Source organism: Pogoniulus pusillus, chromosome 32 (assembly GCF_015220805.1).
Source record: "Pogoniulus pusillus isolate bPogPus1 chromosome 32, bPogPus1.pri, whole genome shotgun sequence".
NCBI classification, from domain to species: domain Eukaryota; kingdom Metazoa; phylum Chordata; class Aves; order Piciformes; family Lybiidae; genus Pogoniulus; species Pogoniulus pusillus.
Genome location: NC_087295.1, coordinates 11,030,285 through 11,055,610, shown reverse-complemented (window position 1 = coordinate 11,055,610; position 25,326 = coordinate 11,030,285). Strand labels below are relative to the sequence as shown.

At 45.8% G+C, this 25,326-nt stretch overlaps 2 protein-coding genes across 10 annotated transcripts in view; both read left to right on the top strand.

Moving 5' to 3' along the window:
* HECW1 (HECT, C2 and WW domain containing E3 ubiquitin protein ligase 1) overlaps nucleotides 1-3,192 on the top strand; it is a 317,934-nt gene extending 314,742 nt beyond the window's left edge. For all 8 annotated transcript variants that reach the window (XM_064169530.1, XM_064169529.1, XM_064169533.1 and 5 more), the window contains one exon: nucleotides 2,701-3,192. In XM_064169530.1, the coding sequence (XP_064025600.1) occupies nucleotides 2,701-2,812 (112 nt within the window). In that variant the 3' untranslated portion in view covers nucleotides 2,813-3,192. The remainder of the gene's footprint in view (nucleotides 1-2,700) is intronic.
* A 13,789-nt stretch (nucleotides 3,193-16,981) lies between these two features.
* The window catches only part of STK17A (serine/threonine kinase 17a), a 42,015-nt gene continuing 33,670 nt past the window's right edge, over nucleotides 16,982-25,326 (top strand). Inside the window, exon 1 of one of the 2 annotated variants that reach the window (XM_064169538.1) lies at nucleotides 16,982-17,316. In XM_064169538.1, the coding sequence (XP_064025608.1) occupies nucleotides 17,132-17,316 (185 nt within the window). In that variant the 5' untranslated portion in view covers nucleotides 16,982-17,131. The remainder of the gene's footprint in view (nucleotides 17,317-25,326) is intronic. The other variant, XM_064169537.1, reaches the window with a different exon arrangement.

Genomic DNA, 25,326 nt, shown 5'->3' with positions numbered 1-25,326 from the left:
AGGGGATGAGGTGGTTGGAGGCTGCCTGGGGTCCAGTGACCATGAAATTATAGAGTTTTCAATACGTGGAGAAACCAGGAGGGGCATCAACAGAACCTCCACACTGGACTTCCGAAGGGCAGACTTCAGCCTATTTAAGGAACTAATTCAGAAAGTTCCTTGGGAAATAGCCCTTAGAAACAAAGGGGTCCAGGAAGGTTGGACCTGCTTCAAGAAAGAACTCCTGAAGGCACAGGAGCAGGCAGTGCCACTGAGCCGGAAGATGAGCCGACGAGGGAGGCAGCCAGGCTGGATGGGCAGGGAGCTGCTGAAGGAATTAAAGATTAAAAAGAGAGTGTATCACCTTTGGAAAAGAGGGGAGGTGTCCCAGGAGAAGTTCAAGGAGGTTGCTAGGTCTTGTAGAGGAAAAATTAGAGAGGCAAAAGCCCACTTGGAGCTCAGGCTGGCCACAGCTGCCAAGGAAAATAAAAAGTGTTTCTTTAAATATATGAATAGCAAGAGAAGGGCCAAGGACAACCTCCAGTCCTTGTTAGATAGAGAGGGGAATAGAGTGACAAAGGATGAGGAAAAGGCAGAGGTGCTTAACACCTTCTTTGCCTCAATCTTCACTAGTGGGACAGGTTGTCTCCAGGACAGCTGGACTCCTGAAGTGGTGGATGGAGTCAGGGACCAGTACAGTCCCCCTCTAATCCATGAGGAAGCAGTAAGGGACCTGCTGAGTCACTTGGATCCTCACAAGTCCATGGGACCGGATGGGATCCACCCTAGGGTGCTGAGAGAGCTGGCAGCTGAGCTGGCCAAGCCACTCTCCATCATTTATCAGCAGTCCTGGCTCACTGGAGAGGTCCCTGAAGACTGGAAGCTGGCCAATGTGATTCCCATACACAAGAAGGGTCATAAGGAGGAGCCAGAAAACTACAGACCTGTGAGCCTGACCTCAGTGCCAGGCAAGGTCATGGAACAGGTCATCTTGGGTGCCATCACAAAGCACCTACAGGATAGCCAAGGGATCAGGCCCAGCCAGCATGGGTTTAGGAAGGGCAGGTCCTGCCTCACCAACCTGATCTCCTTTTATGATCAGGTTACCCGCCTGGTGAATGTGGGGAAGGCTGTGGATGTAGTCTACTTGGACTTCAGCAAAGCCTTTGACACTGTCTGCCACAAGAAGCTCCTAGCCAAGCTGGCAGCTCATGGTTTGGACAGATTCACTCTGTGCTGGATCAAGAACTGGCTGGATGGCAGAGCTCAGAGAGTGGTGGTGAATGGTGCCACGTCCAGTTGGCAGCCAGTCACAAGTGGTGTTCCCCAAGGATCAGTGCTGGGCCCAGTCCTGTTCAATATCTTTATTGATGATCTGGACGAGGGCATTGAGTCCAGCATCAGTAAGTTTGCAGATGACACCAAGCTAGGAGCAGGTGTTGATCTGTTGGAAGGTAGGAGAGCCCTGCAGAGGGACCTGGACAGGCTGGATGGGTGGGCAGAGGCCAATGAGATGAGATTTAACAAGGCCAAGTGCAGGGTTCTGCACTTTGGCCACAATAACCCCAAGCAGCGCTATAGGCTGGGGACTGAGTGGCTGGAGAGCAGCCAGGAGGAAAGGGACCTGGGGGTACTGATAGATAGTAAGCTGAAGATGAGCCAGCAGTGTGCCCAGGTGGCCAAGAGAGCCAATGGCATCCTGGCCTGCATCAGGAACAGTGTGGCCAGCAGGACAAGGGAGGTTATTCTTCCCCTGTACTCAGCACTGGTCAGGCCACACCTTGAGTACTGTGTCCAGTTCTGGGCCCCTCAATTCAAGAAAGATGTTGAGGTACTGGAACATGTCCAGAGAAGGGCAACAAAGCTGGTGAGGGGCCTGGAACACAAATCCTATGAGGAGAGGTTGAGAGAACTGGGCCTGTTTAGCCTGGAGAAGAGGAGGCTCAGGGGTGATCTTATTACTGTCTACAACTACCTGAAGGGGCATTGTAGCCAGGTGGGGGTTGGCCTCTTCTCCCAGTTAACCAGCAATAGAACAAGGGGACACAGTCTCAAGTTGTGCCAGGGTAGGTATAGGCTGGATGTTAGGAAGAAGTTTTTCACAGAGAGAGTGATTTCCCATTGGAATGGGCTGCCCAGGGAGGTGGTGGAGGCACCGTCCCTGGGGGTCTTCAAGAAAAGACTGGATGAGGCACTCAGTGCCATGGTCTAGTTGACTGGCTAGGGCTGGGTGATAGGTTGGACTGGATGATCTTTGAGGTCTCTTCCAACCTGGTTGATTCTATGATTCTATGATTCTATGATTCTATAAGGAGGGGTCACCTCATTATGCTTGTCTGCTGGTGCAAAACTTACTTGTGTGGATGGAGCTGGAGTTTTTTGGGAAAACTCAAAGCAACCAAAATTACAGTAGTGGAGTTTTATCTCCATCAGGGCCTAGGCCCCAGCTCCTCAGTGTTCTTCTCCATGAAGATCCTTGCAAGATGCGATGTTTTGTTGATCCTTAGCTTGTGTCTTCTGTTTGAAATCCTCATGTGTATGTGCAGATCCATTTCAGTCCCTCAGTCTCGGTGGAATTTAAGTTTAATACTTGAAATGTCTTTTTTTCTCTCTCAAGTGAACCTGAATGTCTTGAATCTTAGTAGGAGCTAGTTTTCTCAATTCTTACTGTCTCAAGTCACTGAGATGGAAGCTAACCTGTAGCATCTTTTCCTTTTGCAGGGCACACACATGTTTCAACCGTTTGGATCTTCCACCTTACCCCTCCTATTCTATGCTGTATGAAAAGCTGCTGACAGCTGTTGAAGAAACTAGCACCTTTGGACTTGAATGAGGGGGTTCAGGCACTCCTGGTGTTTTTTTCTGGCTGATGATGTCACCTTCCCTGTCCACCATCATTTGATCTTGGTTTCCCATGTTTTTACTTTTGAAACCAAACCAACCAACCAACAAACAATCAAGATTAACGAAAGCTGTGCATGAAGAACTGCCACCCTCTTCTAAGATCTAACCTTCATGCTTTCATCCCGTTTCCAATGGACTGCTAGTCTGTATGCAATAGAAAACCAACTGTCTCAAGGTTTCTGTATATCTCTACATACCTCCATTAATAACAATGAAAATACAAATGCAAGTTACACTACACTTGACCAAATGTTAATAAATGTTTACTTCCACCTACGTTGATTAAAAAATAAAGTAAAAAAACCTTCATCAAGCATTCCAAGCTTTTATATGCCCACACCTTCTAAATCAGCCCATCCTACTTCTTAACCATTGAATCCAGTACTAGGAGCTGGTCAAACAGATCTTCATCCATCCTTGTTTTCCCTGTACGTATTGTCCATCCGAGAGACACCTATGAGCAAACCTGAATTTTTTTATACATGAACTTGAGATCCGTATCAGTTGCATCAGCTGGAACTGTCCCAGATACATGGTGCAGATAAGACCTTCAAAAACTAAAACCAAACCCCAACCTGTAACGCAATGCAAAGCATAACAGCGATTGTTCCGGTTGCTACTTGTCGCTACTGGAGAGAACTTGCACTTCAGAGATACTGGGAGGGGCATCTCCATTGTAATGTTTACCACACAAGAAGCACAAGGTTGTGCAGACTCAAGAAGGATGTTTTACTATGTAGCATAAAGGACAAGGCTCCCTTACCTTAGTGTTGCATATGACAAGGAAAAAGGGAGTAAGAAGAATGTTGTACTCTTACAAATACCTTTGGGTTCTGTTTACCAGATCTTTGTTTTCTGATGTTTAAAATGCTCCTTTCCAAATGAGAAGTCTAGACAATCCCACCCCCTGTGTCAGAAGCCATTTATTTTATATCAGGCTGAGCTAATCTATGGTTGCTGGGCATGGGTTTTGGTTTTGTCATTTTTCTTTTCTTGTCCAGTGAAAAATCTCCATAACCTCAAGAGTGGCTGTAGACAAAAGATTTTAGTACAGAGTCTATGAAATGAGAAGCTGCAGTGAATGAGGGTGCTTGTCAGGGATGAAGGGGACTCACTCTCTTTGGGTTAAGACTCTGTTGGAGTAAGCCCAAAGGCCCTCCACTCATGTTAGGTACCACTAAACTAAAGATCTAATGTTGCTACTGCAGACATAACCCTCTTCAGTGTGGTGTGCTTTGCATTCCACCTCTGAGCCAGGGAACAAAAGGAAAACAGCAGTTGGCTTGTCTTAGGATGGATTTTGCTGGGGCTGTTACAATCACCCTCACTGCTCTGATTGTGTTCTAGTTATTAATCTTTGCTGCCCTTGTTTTCCAAGACTCATCTCAGATTGAAAGTGTTTGTCTTAACTGGGAAAAGCGAATACAAAATATATTCTGGCACTAAATATGTTAAAGGACGCATGATATATGAGGTGTGAGACTTGTGAAGGGTGAGTGAAGGTAAGTGAGAAGGTAACATCACAGTGTCTAGCAGCTCACATAAAATACCACACCCCCCTGGGGGCTTGTTACTAGTGGCTTTGTGTTAGCAGTGCTTCAGAAAACTGCAAAATCAGGAGATCAGGTCAACATCTGACACATCTCATTCCCAGAAGTTTTCTCTCCAGAGAAAAGAATTGGGCCTGGATTTCCCACATATTTTTGTGGTGACTATACAGAAACTCACCACACTTGAAAAATGGTGATTCTGAGAGATCTAGATCATTCTCCTGCTTTGATTCCTGGGTATTTGAGGTGTTTGAAAAGTGAGAGACCCAAACCCTCGCTTCTGAGCTTCTGGTAATGACAGCTTAAACATTTGGGATATATAAATTGCTCCATCCCTTCAATGTCTGTTACATTTCACCACTTTGATTCTAATTCACTGAGAATCTGTTTTATAGGATGTTACTGTTGTCAGAGTACCCATATTACAACTTTGTGCGGAGGCTGCAGCTACAGGCCAGCTCCATTGTACCAGCTGCTGAAAATCATGCTTATTATTTCCACAGATGAGCTCTTGGGCATCCCTTCCACATCACCAGCCTCACTGCACAGTAGAGTGGAAATCTTAACTTCGTTCTGAGAGCGCCACTCACACGCAGGTGAATTACATCAGAGCAAGTCACAGCAGGAGAGACTCAACAACCAAATCTTCCAATCTGTGGAATTTCTGCCTCTTTACCAACGGGCCCCAAAATCTACTGATTCCTGTATGGTCCTGGTTTTACTCCTGGTGATGTTATGAAGTTACCTGTGCTGTGTCAAGCGTTGGATGTCTTCCAACAATAGAAGAAAAGAAAGAGAAGAATCCAATTGGCGGGTCCGCGTTTGGCCGTGGAAAATAATGCATCAAGAGCTGTCTCATTGGCATCATAAAGAAGCACCAAAAAATCAACAATCCAATCTTTACAACAGTTAATTTTTAGAGCATTTAAAAACTATATCTTACTAAAGAAAAGAAAAGAAAAGAAAAGAAAAGAAAAGAAAAGAAAAGAAAAGAAAAGAAAAGAAAAGAAAAGAAAAGAAAAGAAAAGAAAAGAAAAGAAAAGAAAAGAAAAGAAAAGAAAAGAAAAGAAAAGAAAAGAAAAGAAAAGAAAAGAAAAGAAAAGAAAAGAAAAGAAAAGAAAAGAAAAGAAAAGAAAAGAAAAGAAAAGAAAAGAAAAGAAAAGAAAAGAAAAAAGAAAGTGAAACTATTTTTGTAGCATAAAAGATGTTTGCATTTCAGAGATGGCATCAAACTCCACTGATTGAAACAACAAAGCTTGCTCCTGAAATTCTTCTTCATGACACATTCTGGCACCCATCACACACTAAGCTAGACTCGGTCTTGTGCAGCTCCATGTTTGGGTGATGCTTTCTCAAGCTCCTTGTGTGTTCCTGCTTTGGGGAAGACATGGCAGAGCCAGCTGGTTCCTGACTGTCAAAAGCTAGGGCAAGGCCAGCCACTAAAGGAGTGATAGAGGCTCTCTGTGAACCCCTCTGGCTCCCTGAAGGAGTTCCCAAAGGGAATAAAGGAGAGAAACTCATGAGTTGGGAAAGAAAGCTACACCAGTTCTAATGAAAATAAGAAAATGAAATATATTCAAGTGGATACAGAATGAGAATGGAACCTAACCCCCTGATGGTAACTATGTCACCACTGACGCTGGGGCAGAAGTCCCAGACTGGATTAAGTGGCAGACAGAAACCATATTCAGGAGCTGGAGTCTGGAACTGGATTTGGGAACTTATAGATCAGGATCACAGCAGCACAGAGACAGTCCTCTTGAGACATCAGCCATTGCAGAGAAGAATTGCTCCTGGTGACTCCTCAGCTTTATACAGAATATGCTATCCATGGGATGCAATCCCTTGTTGGCCACTTTAGGGTCACCTGTCCTGTCCTCTGTGCAGCTGCAGCCTTTTCACTTCTGCAGCCCAAGGTGCAGCACACAAGATGCAGCAGTACCCTTGGTGCTTACTCTCCCCATCAACATTGTCACTGCTATCTGCAGCCAGTGTCTGTGCAAACCTGCTCTGAGCTGCAAAAAGGGCCTCACTGAGCAGAGACTGAGCTGGGAAGGCACAGCACTGAGTAGAATTAGTGCTGGTTTGGCTCACACCAGGACACTGTCAAAGTCTTTGGTCCAAGCATGCAGCCTAGCACTTTTAAAAGGTTGTTTTCACAGGTGACTGTGGTGACATCAAAGTAAGAAGGTTGTGCAGACTTCCTCACTTTTTTTTTTAATCTAAAGCCAGGAATAGAAGACAACAGTTGACTAATTTATTATGTTTTTAAACAGAGAACTAAAATGCCACGCTCTGCTTTTCTTGCCTTCTACCATTCCAGACCCATCTGTCTTTCTTCCCAATGCCCTAGCCCAGTAGGTTGACGCTTCACAGTGCATTTCTCCATTCCTTGCATCATCCCCTGGGCAGAATCCAGCCTCAATCCAGAGCAAAGAGGACCTATGCATCCACATGGCATGTAGTCTTAGAGTAAGCAAGGCAGCGAATGGTGCTAACAGGAGAGAGAGAGGAACCTCTCTCCCTTGCCCTGATATTTAATGTGCCCATTGTGCAATGAATTGACTGTTGCTGTGCACACATCCATCCTTGTATACCTTCCAATTCAAATGCTGTTACTCTCATAATCATCTGTGTTCACCTCAGGTCTGCATTTTCAGCTGCAAAATGCTGACTGTTAATTACAGGATTTCTGGGTTTGTTGTTTTCCCACAGGAAAGGCCAGAAGATATTCCACAGGGCAGATTTACAGTGCAATAACCTGTTCAGGTATTTCGCCTCAGTTTCCTCTAAACTTGGCAGTGGCTAGACAAGGATATGACAACATCCTCACGAGGTTTTAAGATGCAAGTGAAAAATTGCACAGGTGATCTGGCAGCTCTTCTGACCTGCAGTTCTCAGCGGCAGCAATGGGTGTTGGGAATTTGTACATCTGGCTTCAGAGGGCAGGGCTCCTGTCCTTTTCAAAGTGACTGTTGTGATGGTTTTAACAGTAGAGGGAGGGAAGGGGACCTTTCTGCTTATGAAATCCTGTTGCCATACTAGCATTAAGCTGAAGACAGGAGAATGAAAATAGGTATTCTGAATCATCAGTAGGTCTTCCGCCTTGAAGTAGTCTCAATGACTGTTCAACTGCATAAGCTATGCAGGATCTGATCCAGTACAAACAACTATACCTTACTGTGTCGGGTTTACATCTCACACCTGCTGCCACTCCAGTCTGAAGCAGGTTCCATGGGTTTTCATTTCAGTCGTGGGGCTGTGCATGGTCAGAAGTTGGCTATGACGTTCTAGGCAGATGTGTGGTTATCACAAGGTCAGAGCAGTCCACAGTATGTCTAATGGAAGAGTCATGAGCTTTGTGCAGGTCTGACACAGGACTTTCGTCACCCAGTTTGCTCAAGTGCCAGTGAGCTTTTGAATGAGCTTTAGCTGAGGTTTCAGTTTGTAGCCTAGTCTGAGGCAGCCTGTGGGGAGAGGGTGCTTGCTGAGTTTGTCTTCTTGTAGTTTCCTTGCAACAAGCAGTTGGCATACCTCTAGTTGAAACTTGAAATTAGACATGAAAGTCGAACTGGAAATAAACTAAACCACACATGCACAGAAGACCAGTTCAACTCATCCTTCACTATTAGTTCTGTGCCAGCCTACAGAATTCCAGAAGGACAAATCTGACTGGAGATTCCTTTAACTTCTGTTGAAATAATGCTGATTTGCCCTGTCTCCACAGCAGTATGAATAGGGCTTCCCAGTCAAGAACAAACACTTTCAGTCAAAAGCAGACAAACAGATCTTTCTACAACAAATGCGGTGCTTTTTTAGTATTATTATCCTTGCTGTACCTCAGTGTTTGTTATTAAAAGGGGAAAAAAAAAAAAGACTGCAAGATACTAAATCTGGAACTGATTTTTTTTTCCAGCTATCACAAGGTCCAAAAGATTGGATTGCTACTTTCTCTCTAGTCAGTCACGTAGTTCTTTTGTTCTAGTAGCAAAACAGATGCCTGTAGCTGGTAGATACTAGGTATAGTAAATATTGTACTGTCAGCCAAATTCCCTGCAGCTTCTGATTTATCCAACAGAAACGTCTGTTACAGTTCTTGGTAAAGACTACCTGAAGTCAATGGCAGGAAAGATCCTCCTTCTTGGACTGGTTTTGCTTATATTGACAGAAAATTGTCACATGATACTCAGGCTGTGCTTTCTATTCAACCATATCACTATAGAGGAATGTCAATAAAATCACTTTGTTATGGCATTGTGTGGACTGTCAATTGCAGACAACTTCTTTGCAGAGGATGTGTTTTACCAGTGTAAAAACTGACAGTACTGAAAGTCCACTGATGTAAAGAATTGCTCTTCCAGGTTCTTACCCTTTCTGGCCATGGCATTCAGGCCCTTCCACTGCTTTTGTTCAATGTCTCAGGCTGCATGTTTAAGGCTCAAGGTTCTCTACATAGCTTGTATAACCCATGTCCCCAAGCTCTCCTAGATTGCCCTAAGACCAGCCCTGCCTTGAAAGCAGGTCAGCTAATTCCTCACCATAAAAAATGTGGGGACAATTCAAGGGTCAGAAGAGATGTGTGTGCTACTTATGCATACCTACTACCCTTCCAGGTGTAATTACTTAATTACTGCATTACAGGTATGAAATGCAAGTGCAAAGGTGATTTCTTAATAGCATATGCTGGGTCTGCATTAAGTGTTGACAGCAAATAAGTAGCAAGATGCTCTGGCATCCTCAGCGTGTCACACCCATCCCTCTGCTGCTCGTCACTGTAACATCTCAGGCATGTTTCATTAGCACATTCCAGGATAGAGTAACACGCCTCAGATAGAGAGTCAGCAGACACTTAGCTGACCATACCTGTTGTCTTACCTAAACGGCAGCTTCTGAGGGATCACAGTACGATATGAAGGGTAGGAAAGCTTAAATGTGAGGAGCAGTTTCTACAAGGAAAGCTATAAAGCCATAGAAGACACTCCAACAGGAACGGTAAGCACAGCTCGTTCAAGACAAACCAGTAGCCAATGTAAACCTGTGTGACTGTCACGACTCCTAAGAGACCTTCTGCAGTCAGCACTGCATTTCATCATGTGTAGAGGGGTACAGGTCCACGAGCCCGAGGACAGCACTGGCTGCCCTGTAGCAGCAGCAGCATCACCCACCCATGTCATGGACAAGAAATCTTGGTCTCACTGTGCAGCCTTAATTCAAAACCTGCGTGCTCATGTATGTGTGTGTGACTAAGCTCTGCATTTGTCAGAGAAATCTGAGGAAAAGAAGAATCAGTATTTACCAGAGAGCAGTGAGACGAGCTGCTGATCATCAGGGTGCACCAGGAGTGGCAGTTCCTGCAGCGGTGATTCCTTTCTGCGGTGGGAATGATGGCTGTCTTTTACCAGAAGCAGTCTGCCTGAAGCCTCCATAAATCAGATGTCTTGCTTGGCATGCCAATACAACTCCATCATCCTATAGGAGATCACAAATCAATCATAATCCCTTCCCACCCTCCGGGTAGCAAAAGTCGTAGTTTTCGCTACAATGGACAATAAATCCATCTGTGGGCTGACATTCATCCTTGTCTAAGAGGCCAGATTGGACAATAGCTGTCACGGAAAACAAAGCTACAAAGGATCTGCTGTGTCTCCTCTGATCATAAATCTTGCTTAAGCTGCAAAGCTACACTCTTTGATTATATTTTAATTTAACTCTGGCAATCTTTAGAATCAACTTTGCCTGAAAATACCCATCACAAATATATGAAGAGTGTGTGGCTTTGTGTGTTTAGTTCCTGCCCTCTCAGAATTCAGTTTTGAAGTTAAAAAATAGAACCATATTATTATTCTGTCTGAAACACAAGCCCTGACTCTGACTTACATTAGGCTTTGATATAAAGCACATTTATTTATATTAAATCTAGCATGAATGAAGCTCATCCCAGCAGTCCTACCTTAGGGCTCCTCGAGGCTGCACAGAACAGAAGTTGCTGCTGAAGACTGCAGCTAATGATGTTTATTTCCTGAATTGCTGGCATGTGGGGTTCTGTGTAGTTAACTCCTGTGGTGTAGGAAGATAGCAGAGCTGCATGAGAAAGTTTTCTGTGTCAGTGGCAAGCAGAAACAATACTGACATTACTTGTCTTCTGTGAAGGGGGATGTACACTAGGGACATGCCTTCACTTTTTCCTTCTTTCAGTATGAAAATAAAAGATTGGCCTGGGTTATTTTCAAGTTAAAAAAATACCAAATCAGTTATAAGGAAAAAAAAAAGGTGCTGTAAATACTCTGTGGTGTGACAGTGAAAATCTGTTCTGTTTCTGAATGGACCATGGATTTCAGCTGAAAAACTACTCTGAGTGTGATGTCCTAAGCTAGTTAACCAGAATGAAAACAGCATACACAAATAAACTGCTCAAGCTCCATTCTTTTTCCAGTTTTCAGCACTTAATATGCTTCAGTCTGTAGACAAAGCAGTGAGGTGCCTAACCAGCATGCCACATGGAGTCATTGTGTTTAGATAACAGCTTTTGAGGAATGCAGCTGGGCAGCACTGGAATCTGCTTAGGAACTTGGTTACAAGCTGCGATTTGACTTCAGTACCTCTGAGGTATTATGTCTTAGTGTTAAATCCCATCAATGACTTTTTAGGAGTGACTGAATTAGTAGTACAGATTACTATATAAGATTACACTTACAATGTGTGAGGATACATTTAGTGACAGCTCTGGCACCTCTGAATATAAACTTCCATGCATTTAGTGAGCAAGTTAACAGCTGTAGTGATTCCTGCATTCATTAATAGAACTGGGATCTTTGGAACTTAACCACTGTGGTACGTAAAGCACACAACACAGCTTTTGATCATCATTGTACTTTGGCTATACATTGCAGCCCTGCTGATGTACTCACCAAAACCACTTATCTTTGTGCTCTGGACACAGATATGAAATAAGTAGCAATGCACCCCTGGATTTTGCAAAATGCAGCCTATCTAATTTGTGAAAGGTTAATCTGTCTCTGGGACTACCTTGGCACTGCTGTGAAAGTGATTTGAGGAACACTCAAACAAATGGATGGACACTCATGTGACATCTTTCCCAACTGGTAAACTAATGTTGTTGTAACATAGGTAACACTTCCACTGAAGTGGAAATGTCTGCAAAACATGAACCTATGAAAAGACTTTGAAAAGGTTACTCCTGGATCCTCCAAGCACAAGTTTATTCTTCTGTCCTGGAAATGATAAACTCAAACCTTATGAGCAAAAAAGAGGTGCTGCTATTATAGCCACATGAGCAGCAGTTTGCATTAAATCTCTCACGAATATAAAGATAATTCAGCAGAGCTGGCACTAACGATGCCTAGTGCTGCCACTTAGTGGAGCTCTACTTTCCTTCCCTCAGTTGGAAAGGCGAAGTTCACTTTGTTGTTTTATTCTTAGTAAGAAAACTCAGTTTGTACCAAAGTGTAGCATGGGACTGTTTTTCAGTGGTGCTGGTTATTTGGAGCTCTTTACATGATGACAAGAAGCATTTGGGGAGTCCAGGAGTGAAGCACCTCAGGTGAGGAATGTATACTCTTTTTTTTTTCCTGCTGCCTCAAGTATAAATCAATCACCTCCAGAAATAAGTGGCTGATCAATTAAATAATCACTGATTATTTCTGGAGCAACCTCCAGAAGTTCTAGCTATGGAAGATCATGTCTTTGTATCATCACAGAAGCCTGAAGGATAATTTTAGCACCTCAAAATCATTTTAAGTTATGTGTCCTGCACTGTGGATGGTCACATTCCTGATATAAATGGACCATGGTAATGATTTAGAGTAACTTTTCCATCAAGTACAAGTTGCCAAATCCATTTGTATCAGGAAGAGGAATGTCTTGCAAAGCTCAAGCTGGAGGCAGACTGCTAGAACTGGAGCAGAGCCCTTGTATGTCCCTGTGCAACATGTTTCATCCACCCCTTTAGGGCAGAATGGAAAGCAGTCCTCTACTCAAGTGCATGCAGGCGTAACTTAGAAAAGGACATTCTTTTAAACAGAGTACCTCTGGTCATGTCTGCCACCTCACCTCCTGCTTCTTAGCTTGCAGCTCAAACACACCTCATGGAAATGAATTCCTTTCATACAACTGGCAAAGGAGAAAAAAACATATTGAAATATAAATCAGTTAAAGTTATCTGTACAAGCAGAAATCAATGTTCCTTTTGTTATCTGAATGCTACTGGGCATATAACAGCTAATAATATTTCAGTTTGTGAAGCCAAAAATCCACATAACAGGGAAAAAAAAAAGAATATATATTTTATTAGTGGATAATGTATGAGAGTAACCAGCCTAGATATGTCTGTTAGCTTATCTCTGAATAAATCAAAGACTTATGTTTCTCCCTGTGTGGATAGTACATCTAAGCTTATACTGTGGTATGTAAGACTAAGATCAGTGCTGGATTAATACACAGGTGAGTCATAAAGTTTGTGTTTATTCTCCCTACAAGGGAAATGTAAATTAATACAGCATGTATCAGCTCAGTAATATCCAGGTAGGACAAAGAAAATCATATTCTGTGCTATGGCTAGTGCATGGTAAAGCAGGGATAGATTTTAGTTCCCTTGGTTTTAAACACAGCAAGGCTTTTTTAAATTCCCTTCCCTTTTCCCCTATTCTGGGGATAATTCTTTCAAAAAGTTCAGCAAATCCATTTTCATACTACATTAAGACACTGAACTTCTGATGTCATTGATGGTATTTTCTACCCTCTGGAAGAAAAATAGGTGACCTTGCATACTACATGGAGTAAAAGTCCTCCCAGATAGTAAGAAACTATATACTCCAAAGTCTGCATAAGTTAGATACAGATATATGTTAAATGAGAAACAAAAAAACAAACTATATTTTGTTGTACACAGAACACAGTGCTAGAATTGTAAAGGCATTTTAAGGTCTAAAACTTATGACTGAATTTAATATATGTCCAGAGAACCTTAAATATCCCAAGGGATTTTGAGGAAGGTCTGCTCATAATCCAAAATCCACTCTTTTCCAACATTGTTTTGCAGGTTTCCCTCCCTGCCCCCCAAGAAAAAGTGATTGTGGAAATAAGTAAAGAAGCAGAAAATATCATAACAAGTATCTCAAACCTTCATTTAGGATTAACATGCTTTCAGGATATGATCTATTTTTCAGGCAATAATCTTTTCTCCGCAGTCAATGCCTCTGATAGGTACTTTCAGGTGTAACAATTTCTTAATCCTTCTTTAATCCCAACTTTATCGTTCACTAGTAACAGTCTGGCACTGCTACAGCTTAACATTCAGAGCAGAAAGCACAACACCACAAGAAGTCTTTATGTGTTGGTTATGGAACGTGTTCCTAAACTATTTCTGCAGATTGGATTTGGCATTAAGGGATTGAGGGAATCCCATAAAAATTACACCCATCAGTTGTACTCCCATCCCCGACCAATGACCAGGGTTTGGGCCAAGTCCTTTCCTGCATGTTGGTCTGTTTCCCCATTAGTCTCCTGTCCTCCATGCTCTGGACACCGGCAGGCACAGCTGAAAGCCTCTATCCAATTAACAGAGACGAATGCTGCAGCACTGCCTCAACAATGGCTGCCACTTACAACAGGTGTTGTAAATGTGTGCCTCAAGTCAGCTGCACGATGAAAGGCTTAGAGAGTGTGCAGAGTGCAGCCATTTCTCGAGCCTCTGGTAGCTACAAACATGCAAAATCCATGGAACGATTCTCAACAGCCTGGACAAATGGATGGCTGGAGGCAGTTCCTGCACAGCTCATGAAAACTCCAAGAAAAAATTATTGTGGAAATAAGTAAAGAAGCAGAAAATACCACAAGAAGTATCTCAAACCTTCATTTAGGATTAACATGCTTTCAGGATATGATCTGTTTTTCAGGCAATAACCTTTTCTCTGTAGTCAATGCCTCTGATAGGTACTTTCAGGTGTAACAAATTCTTAATCCTTGTTTAATCCCAATTTTATTGTTCACCAGTAACAGTCTGGCACTGCTACAGCTTAACATTCAGAGCAGAAAGCACAACACCACAAGAAGTCTTTATGTGTTGGTTATGGAACGTGTTCCTAAACTACTTCTGCAGATTGGATTTGGCATTAAGGGATTGAGGGAATCCCATAAAAATTACACCCATAAATTGTACTCCCATCCCCAACCAATGACCAGGGTGTGGGCCAAGTCCTTTCCTGCACGTTGGTCTGTTTCCTCATTAGTCTCCTGTCCTCCATGCTCTGGACACCGGCAGGCACAGCTGAAAGCCTCTATCCAATTAACAGAGACGAATGCTGCAGCACTGCCTCAGCAATGGCTGCCACTTACAACAGGTGTTGTAAATGTGTGCCTCAAGTCAGCTGCACGATGAAGGGCTTAGAGAGTGTGCAGAGTGCAGCCATTTCTCGAGCCTCTGGTAGCTACAAACATGCAAAATCCATGGAATGATTCTCTAACAGCCTGGACAAATGGATGGCTGGAGGCAGTTCCTGCACAGCTCATGAAAGCATCCAGAGCTCAGGCATGCATGGTGGAGAGGAAAGCATGCTCCAGCTGTGGGGAAGGCTTCATGGAGTTCGTGCCTTAGACACCACAGAGACCAAAGTTCCATTAGGTGGACAGGAGCTCATTTGACCTTTCTGGAGTGGCCACTGCTCCATTTGTCCTCACTTTACACTCAAACAATCACAGAACTGTTTTGGCTGGAAAGGTCAAGGTTGGTTAAGATCATCACCACCATTATCTACCTCCACCAAGTCAGGTCCTAAATCACGCACCTCAGCACACCTCTGCTTCTTTAAAACACCTGCAGGGATGGGATTCAACCACCTTGCTGGAGAGCCTGAGTCTTTACAAACCCTTTCAGGCAAGAAGCTTCCTAGTGTGTGGCTTAAACCCACCCTGGTGCAACTCTCCTCTCATTCTAGCACTTGTTCCCAGAAAGAAGAGACCAAGAGCCCCCTCACTACAGCCTCCTTTGAGGTAGCTGAGAGAATGAGGCCTCCCCGCAGCCTTCTCTTCTCCGAACTAGACAACCCAGTTCGGCGGCAGGCCTGGGCCCTGTTTCCCCACGACCTTCAGGGCTGGCTTTTGCAGTCTTACCTCAGGCTTCGCCCTCCCGACGAACCGCTCCCTCCGGGCACACCTGAGCGTCCGCAGAGCGAGGTGCTGGGGTGCGGAGGCACCAAGAAAAGGCGGAACGAGGGGGAGCGCCGCGCCGGGCCCCTGCCGCTCGCCGCCACAGCCTCCTCAGCGTCGTTAGTGCCTTCGCTAGCCCTGAACAGTGCGCCGGGCCCCTACCCCTCGCCGCGACAGCCTCCTCAGCTCCGTCAGTGCCTTCCTTAGCCCTGAACACTGCGCCGGGCCCCTGCCCCTCGCCGCCACAGCCTCCTCAGCTCCGTTAGTGCCTTCCTTAGCCCTGAACACTGCGCCGGGCCCCTACCCCTCGCCGCGACAGCCTCCTCAGCTCCGTTAGTGCCTTCCTTAGCCCTGAACACTGCGCCGGGCCCCTACCCCTCGCCGCGACAGCCTCCTCAGCTCCGTTAGTGCCTTCCTTAGCCCTGAACACTGCGCCGGGCCCCTGCCCCTCGCCGCCACAGCCTCCTCAGCTCCGTTGGTGCCTTCGCTAGCCCTGAACACTGCGCCGGGCCCCTGCCCCTAGCCGCCACAGCCTCCTCAGCGTCGTTAGTGCCTTCGCTAGCCCTGAACACTGCGCCGGGCCCCTACCCCTCGCCGCGACAGCCTCCTCAGCTCCGTTAGTGCCTTCGCAAGCCCTGAACACTGCGCCGGGCCCCTACCCCTCGCCGCCACAGCCTCCTCAGCTCCGTTAGTGCCTTCCTTAGCCCTGAACACTGCGCCGGGCCCCTGCCCCTCGCCGCCACAGCCTCCTCAGCTCCGTTGGTGCCTTCGCTAGCCCTGAACACTGCGCCGGGCCCCTACCCCTCGCCGCCACAGCCTCCTCAGCTCCGTTAGTGCCTTCGCTAGCCCTGAACACTGCGCCGGGCCCCTACCCCTCGCCGCCACAGCCTCCTCAGCTCCGTTAGTGCCTTCGCTAGCCCTGAACACTGCGCCGGGCCCCTACCCCTCGCCGCCACAGCCTCCTCAGCGTCGTTAGTGCCTTCGCTAGCCCTGAACACTGCGCCGGGCCCCTACCCCTCGCCGCCACAGCCTCCTCAGCTCCGTTAGTGCCTTCGCTAGCCCTGAACACTGCGCCGCGCCCCTACCCCTCGCCGCCACAGCCTCCTCAGCTCCGTCAGTGCCTTCCTTAGCCCTGAACACTGCGCCGGGCACCTACCCCTCGCCGCCACAGCCTCCTCAGCTCCGTCAGTGCCTTCCTTAGCCCTGAGCACTGCGCCGCGAGAGGGTCGGCACGCGGCCCCGCGCCGGCCGCACGCGCTCCGCGCGCTCCCCGTGAGCCGGCAGGTGGCGCCGCGCGCACGGCCGCCCCCGCCAAGGTGAGGCGGCCCCGGGCGGGGCCTCGCGTCGCGCCCCGCCCCTCTCCCCGGCGCGTGCTGCCCGCCGCCCTCCGCCCCCCGCTGTCCGCCGCCGCTCAGCGCAGCCGGAGGGAGCCTCGGAGCGGCGGGCGGACAGAGCGAGCGAGCGAGCGAGCTAGCTGAGTGACCGACCAACCAACCGACCGACTGACTGAGAGGGGAAGGAGAAGCTGCCTCGCTATGAGCCCCGACGAGAAACCGCCACCCAGCCACTCCCGCAATGACCGACGGCCACCGCCACCACCTGAGTCTGCTCCTGGCCGAGGCCGGCGGCGAGGCGGTTTCCTGACGGAGATCCGCACGCCGATCCGCACCGAGCCTTTCCAGGAGCGGTACAGCCTCAGCCCCGGCAGGGAACTCGGCAGGTGAGGGCACTGCACTGGGGCGGGAGCCGCCGCGGAGCGAGCAGGCGGGAGGAGGTGGCCCGTGTGTGCGTGTGTATTCCCCGTTCCGCTCGCCCGAAGCGCGGAGAGCAAGGCGTGTGCCCTCGGCCGAGCCTGCCACTGCCGCCTGGGAGGGGACAAGTCGGCGACTTCCCTATGCTTCTGTGTCCCCTCTCTCGCTGCCTGCCGCCGTGCGCTGCCGCCGGGCACCTGCAGCCCCTTGCTCCGCTGTCCCGCTGGAGCAAAGCTAAATGACAGCAGGAGGAAGACGGAGGCGGCAGATCACCGCTCCGACGGTGCTACAGCCCCCGTCAGTGCTGCCTTTGCGGGCTGCTCCCCGCGGCGGGTCAGCTCCGAGGACGCGCCCGTGGCGCTGGCGTTCGGCTTGGCTGGGAGGGGATGCTGGAAGGCTACTGTCAGCCCAGCTGCTGGCCGCGGCTGGTTCTCGCTGCTTGGAGGCATCCTCAGCCTTTGAGGAGGTGGCTTGGAGGATACTGCGCTCTGTCCTGGGAGCCTGTGTGGAGTCGAGTTGCTTGAGATTCCTGGTGGAGATGGAAACCTGCCCGCTGTTTGCTTGTGGTTTTTTCCTTGACCTTTGTAAGCTGTGACGTGGGGGGGAAACGAGTCGAGAGAGTAGTTGATGGTAACCTGTGCTCGGGAATGATCTAATGGTGGAACTTTGTAAAGAATTAAACAGCTGGTTAAAAGACTTGGGCTTTAAAGGGACTCCACCTGGAAGGTTTAGTTAATGGAGAGTTTCAACACCTGACTGCTGGCAAGCAAAGCTTGAGGCAAAAAGTCTCATTAAGAGGATTTTGCATCTCAGGAGAGGTTTTTGCATTTCAGGAGCTAGCTATATATATTTTAACGTGTATATATATATATACACACATCTGGAGCATCAGCACCACTAACCAATGGCTTTGTGTGACATTGTTGCTTGCAAGAACGACAGCATTCTTACTCACAATTACATGTGCTGTACCTAAAGAGTGTTCAGACACACAAAAAAATAGATTCAATACCCTGAGATAGGGCAAGGTATGCTCCTTAGTATATGTTCTTTTGCAAGTTATGCTGGCTGTGAAGTTTGGTTTACACAGCAGCAAAAACAATGCTTTTGGAGATGAAGAGGAATTGCAAACCAAGTGTGGCTGCTGTCAGTACCTCCAGCAAATTTTTAGGTTGCCTAGGTGTCTGCTTAGTGCTCACTTAGTAACTCTGGTGTACTAATAGAATAAGACTTCTTTAAACATAGTGGCGTAATGCATTCACGTGGGAAAGGGATGGGAGACATGTCCCACAAAATGAAGAAACTTTTTTTAGCACAATGTGACCACAATATCCAGGCCTTGAAACTGAAGCTAATTAAATGCAGGCTACAAAACAGCCTAAAATCTTAGCAACAGTCAAGAAGGCATAGAAGCAATGTAGCAGAGGATATCCTGCTATTACTGCTGCTCAAGGTTTTTTTGCTTGAAGATCAGATGACTCTTCAGAAAACGTTTTGCAGCTGTGCCATGGAGTGAGAGCTGCTCTTGGAGCTGCGTGAGAGTCGTTGGCCTCATCAGAAAACAGACTAGATGATGCTTGCTGCTGGCATACAAGAGTCCAACTGAAATGATGAATTAAGTCTTACAAGCAAATCTCATCATGCTTTTTGGTGGAGAGTCATTTTTGACTGGAACTACATTTAAAGATGCCCTTCACATCGTTAGGTTGTGACTTTGCACCTGTCTCGTTATGTTTAAATGAGTTAGGTGACTGCTTGGAAGTGTTTGTCTTGCTTTTTGTGCAGTAAGTCCACATATCCAGACTACTTTTTTTCTCTCCTCAACTTCACAAAGGTTTTCACTGTCTTCTCTCTTCGAATATAGAAATCTAGACATTGGAAGAGATGTGCTTGGGTTTTTTATTCAACAGATTTGAATGCTTTTTTATGATGTTTCTGCTTTAAAAAATTAATACTTTGGCTCAATACTCCTATTAAATACAACAGTAAATGGAAAGCTTCTGCCACTTGTAACTGTTTCTGTCATCTCGTTGAAAATGTACACTTAGCAGAAATAGTTTCACTTCTATCTTCATAGAGCAAATCTCTGCTTATGGGTAGAAAATTTGTCATGGAAGTCCTTTACAAAAGACTTGTACAAATGAGTACCCAGGTGTAACAGGTTTTTGCCTCTGAAAAGCAGTCCTTGAGCACGCAGTATCATCTGTTTCAATCTCATTCGGGAGGTGAATTTACTAACTATGAATGTTTGCACTCTGAATTCATCTATCCCATTTCTCAGAACGAGGGAAACCATTTTAAACCTGAGGTTTAGAGGGTTTGGGAGTAACAACGGCCATACGAATTGTGTCTTAAAACTAGCAGCAGGGACAGGACAGGAAGCAGATTCAGCACCTCGGCTGAGAGCAGGGCTGCTGCTGCAGGAGCTCCGCATGGTTGGTGCGCTCTTTGCTCTCACATCCAGTCTGTCCACACACGTATGTTCAGCTCACCGTGGCACTTGGGTTTGCTTGCCCACCTGCCTTCAGCAGAGGTGGAAAAGTGCAGGGAGCACAGGAAAATGCAAAGCAAGGAAGGCGGGTAGTAGGACTGCTGGTCCTTGATGGCATGTTAGGGCATGAAAGTCCTGGGAGAAGTATTGCTGGAAGCCACAGAGCCTGAGAGGAACCTGGTCACAATGTCACCAGAGGGACTTGGTTGCAAAGCCATAGGAAATCAGGTTTCATTAGTTCTGCTCATGGGGGGGAAAACTGCCTAGGGAGTGTAAAGATTATGTGCTTTGAAAGGCTGCTGCCTCACTGGACAGCTGAACAGGCATTTGCAAGTCTATTGAAACACACCAGCTAGGAAAACCAGGTTAACTTAGGCAAAATACCAAAAACTTGGTTATAATGGCTACTTTGGGAAGGAAATTACGTGAAGCTGCTTAGGCTGACATGGAAATGGCAGGGGATTTGTCATGAAATGTTTTACTAAATGAAATGTTTGGGGTAGTCTTCACAACCTTATTAATTTTACTGTCCCTAAATCAGAATGGTCACACACACATCTCCATCTGCCTGATGCTTAAAATCAAACTTACCTCTGATGGATGTTTTAAGGCTGCCATTTCTCAGCAGCTCACACAGATGTTTTCAGACAGCACTAGCTTGAGTTAGGATGAAGTTGTGTAACATCTGCAGAGAACAAGACACCAGTTGCTTAATGCTTCTTCTCCTTACCATTTATGCTTAAGCCATAATTGTACTGTAAAATGGGGAATAAGGCATAGAGCTTCTTTAAAAGGCCTAGTGTGTCTGTATTTAGTTGCCTTGCTCTTTTTCCTAAACAAAACCCTCCTAATTGCAGAGAAAGTATTGCTAAACCATTCATTAGTTCTTCAGCTCACTGATGCAGCATTGCAACTTTTTTTTGTGTGTATAACAAGCTACTGGAAAGGATTCTGTGTGTGCTGCAGACAGCAGAGAGAGCTGGGTTGGAGGAAGGCATAAATGACCTTGCTTTCTTCTCACTGGAAGGTAACAGTCACCTCAAATGACTGCTCTAAAAGTAGTAATCTGCTAGCAAAATGTAGGCAGCGCATACACGTGAATGTATGTCAAGTGCAAGTCAGTTGATTCTTCTTGTTCCAAGTTTTTCTTTTCCCCAGCAGAGTTCCCAGTAAAGCAGACAAGCTCACTCTCCACCCAGAGCTAAGAATAACAAGTATTTTAATTGTCTGAGGAGAGCCAACAGAATAAGGAAATATTTGTTTCTAACTGGTGACCTGGCTGTAGTTTCATGTGCAGATAACTCATGTCTGGGATTAGTGTTTTTTCTAGGAGGTCTGGCATGAATGTGCTTGTTCCTCAGGTGGGTTTCAGAGTGTCTTAGTGGGACATGATTCTTGTGCAGTTTTGCTTGTCAGTAGGAGTGTGTATGCCCTCACACTTCTGTCCTCAGCTGCTCTCTGGGCTGGCATAGCTAGGCTGAAAGTTGTGGCACTGAAGGGAGTGGCAAAGAGTGAAAATGAAGAGTTGCAAGTAATTGGTTGCACTGTTTGAGGATTGAATGATATGAGTAAATTATTCATGAACATCAGAAATGCCATCCCTGCAACTTGCTTTGGACATCACAGCCACTTTGCTGTTTGGAAAGGAAAACCTTTCCAAAGGAGCAAGCCCACGCTTCGGAAAAAAGAATTGTTTGATATGATTTGTGTAATAATTTGCCTGTCTTTCTGTGGATCTTGGAAAGGTTTTTCTGAGCTTTATAAAAAGCAAATATCTTCACAGGAGTTGCTGTTACTCCTGCATTTGTTACAGTGACAGTGTTTTGTAAGTCACTTCAAAAATGATCATTAAAGGAAGATTAATTCTTTGCTCTTCTGAGCCTACAACAACCGAAATGAACTGGTGTGGCATAAATGTTCCTACTTATCTGTTTTGACATTTGATTTGTGACTCAAGGCTTTCCCTTTAAGCCATAATGTATGCCAAATGAAACAATGCTAATTCTGTTGCCAGACTGCAAATATGACATTGAGTTTCTTTGTAATCAGATATGAGGCTCTTGTGGGGGCTGAAGACTTCTTCTAGCTTTCTAGTCCTGTCTCTTCAAAGCATTTTTGTTTGTGGTGGGACAGCTGGTCATCCATTTTCATCTCTGGAAACCCACATTAAGGTTTTCCTCCCAAGTTTGCTCTTCCTTCAATGCAATGTCCTCACTGCTAGAATCACAGAATTGTTTTGGTTGGAAAAGACCTTTAAGATCGTCAAGTCCAACCATTGTCTAACTCAACCAAGTCTGGCACAAAGCCATGTCCCTCAGCACCACATCTCTGCTTCTTTGCAATGCCTCAAGGGATGGGGGTTCAACCATCTCCCTGCAGATCCTGTTCCAGTATTTGAGCACCTTTTCAATGAGGAAGTTCTAGTATCTAACCTAAACCTCCACTGGTGCAACTCGAGGCTGTCTCCTCTCATCTTACCTCTTCTCAATAAACTAAACTAGCAACACTCTGATCTAATATCACTTCCATAGAATCATAGAATCAACCAGGTTGGAAGAGACCTCCAAGATCATCCAGGCCAACCTAGCACCCAGCCCTATCCAATCAACCAGACTATGGCACTTAGTGCCTCATCCAGTCTCTTCTTGAATACCTCCAGGGACGGTGACTCCACCACCTCCCTGGGCAGCCCATTCCAATGCCAATCACTCTCCTTGGCAACAACTTCCTCCTAACATCCAGCCTAGACCTCCCCCGGGATATCACTATTTGATAAGGCATTCTGAAGAGCAGGCTTTAAGAAAAGCAAAGATGAAGCATGTGCAATGTGTACTTTCTTATTTACTATTCTATCTCTAGAAAAAAGAAATGGTTTGCAAGCTTGTCTTTTGGCTTAACAGTACAGTGGATGGTGTGGTGTCTTTGGCCTTTAGCTCTGACATTGTCTTGGGTGTGAATCTAGATTGCTGCACAGTCATTAGTTCCATTAGCTATAAACATCAGGTTTGTCAAGTTGGATCTTTTGGGGGATTGTATTCAGAAAGGATGAGTTCCACAGGCAGTAGTTACACTAGCTCTAATTACAGGCATAACCATAAAGAATCTGGGCAGGATTCTTGAAAACAACTTAAGTGTTAGTATTTGTCAGGCAGCTGAACTCCTGTGTAACCTGTCCTTTCAATTACATCACCTATCAGGCTTCTGGACAGCTCAGCTGAACAGGACATGCATGGCCACACATGGTGGCTCCTGCTGCCTCTCGCTGCCCCGAGAACGCTGTTTTATTTCCGTGGTGACTAATGCACAATGAATCGCCACCAGTGGGTACTCATTAGGCTAATTGCCTTGCTCCCAGATAGTTCAAAACACCACAGTGCTTCTTTAAAGCTGTGTTCTAGAGACTTCAGACTTTGCAAAACTCCTTTCTCTAGGCCCTTCACTTGTGCTATGGTTAAAACTTCTAGCTCTAAACTAAGGCAAGCATTCAGATGGAGGGAAACTGCATTTACAGTCACAGAATGGCTTGGGTTGGAAGGGACATCAGGGATCATCTACTCCAACCCTCTGTGCCATGGGCAGGGATGCCTCTCTACTAGACTTGGTTGCCTGAGGCCTCATCCACTTTGGCCTTAAACACCTCCAGGGAGGGGCCATCCACAACCCCTCTGGGCAACCTGTTCCAGAGACTACTTAAGGAAACTAGAGAAGCCCAAACCCATGGGTCTGGGCTTTTGGTATATAGGCATAGTATATACCAGGTATTAGAACAACTGTTAAAGGGCTTCTCTGTCAGTTCCTCAATATATTTTTACATTGGGGGTTTCTTTTATCACTATAGTCATTAGAATGTTTAGTTTTATGCCATTATTTTGTTTGGTGGTACCAAGTTCAGCAAGCATTTTAACCCTTCTGGTAAATGCACAGCTTTATGTTGTGCACAAGTCATACAATGCACGTCTCCGCTTGGAATCACTTCGTATCCTTTTCACTGACTCCATAAGGTTGTTCTCTGGCACAGTCAGGATTCATAGAGTGGGTTGGGTTGGAAGAGACCTTAAACATCATCTAGTTCCAACCATCCTACCGTGGGCAGGGATATATTTCATTAGACCAAGGCCTCATCTAACTTGGGCTTGAACACCTCCAGGGAGGGGGCATCCACAACCTCCCTGGGCAGCCTGTTCCAGTGTCTCACTAGATGCAATACTGGAAGGATGTTTATACTTCTGGTTGCAAAATAGATCTATTAATAGCTTCCTAGGAATCTATCTAAGACCATCCTTGCAATAGTTTGGGCTGCCCAGGGAGGTGGTGGAGGCACCGTCCATGGGGGTCTTCAAGAAAAGCCTGGATGAGGCACTTGGTGCCATGGTCTGGTTGATTGGCTAGAGCTGGGTGCTAGCTTGGAGTGGATGATCTTGGAGGTCTCTTCCAACCTGGTTGATTCTATGATTCTATGATTTAGCACATTTGTCTCCTGATGAGCTCTCTCCTATACACATCTGTTATTTCTTCCTACAAGTTTTTGTTACTTGTATACCAGGCACCTAGTAAGTTGTTAACCTTTAGGTGTCTGTTTCTACATCCATGCATAGCCATTCTTTGGCCACACTTCCACAGACCTATGACATTCTGTAACAACATTTTCATGCATTTGCAAAGCTCTAATAGTCTCTCTCTGTGTGTGTGTATATATATATCTATATATACACATTCTGGGATGAGGAAATGGTCAGTTTATAACAGATATTATTAGATAAAGTTGGTATTATTCGTCATCAGATAGCAACAAGTTGGACTCAATCCGTTAGGTCTCTTCCAACAGAAAGAATTCAGTGATTGGAATGAGCTGCCCAGGGAGGTGGTGGAGTCACTGTCCCTGGAGGTGTTCAAAAAAAGCCTGGTCTAGTTGACTGGACAGGGCTGGGTGCTAGGTTGGACTGGATGATCTTGGAGGTCTCTTCCAACCTGGTTGATTCTATGATTCTATATATATATATATAAGTAATTGAGAACTTTCACCCCCCAAAATGAATCCAGGACACTGAAAAGCTATCCCTGCTGTTTGTCTGCCTTCCCAGGCATCTGGGCTGTGCTCTGATCTAATCTTCATACAAATTGTGCTGTAGATTAATGTGTACTTATGCTAAACATTATTCCTTGAGGAGTAACTGTGGCTCTATCAGTGGTTACAAGTCCGATTATTCTAGCAAGATTGCCTAGCAAATATCCACTTTGTGGGTGCTCATTTGACTTGATTCATGCAGACTGGGTAATTAGGAAACAAATGCCTGTTAAAAGCAAGCTGACCAAAGTTCTTTCAGCAGTTACATTTCATGGACAGCAGTCTGCCAATAGGTGGGAGCTGGGAGAGTGAAAGCTTTGACGGGAGCTGAATTAATTAATCCTGTGAACTTCAGCTTGGATCTAGGAGAGGCAAACCCCAGGTTTTGAAAAACATATGACTACTCTTGTTCTGGTTTCAGCA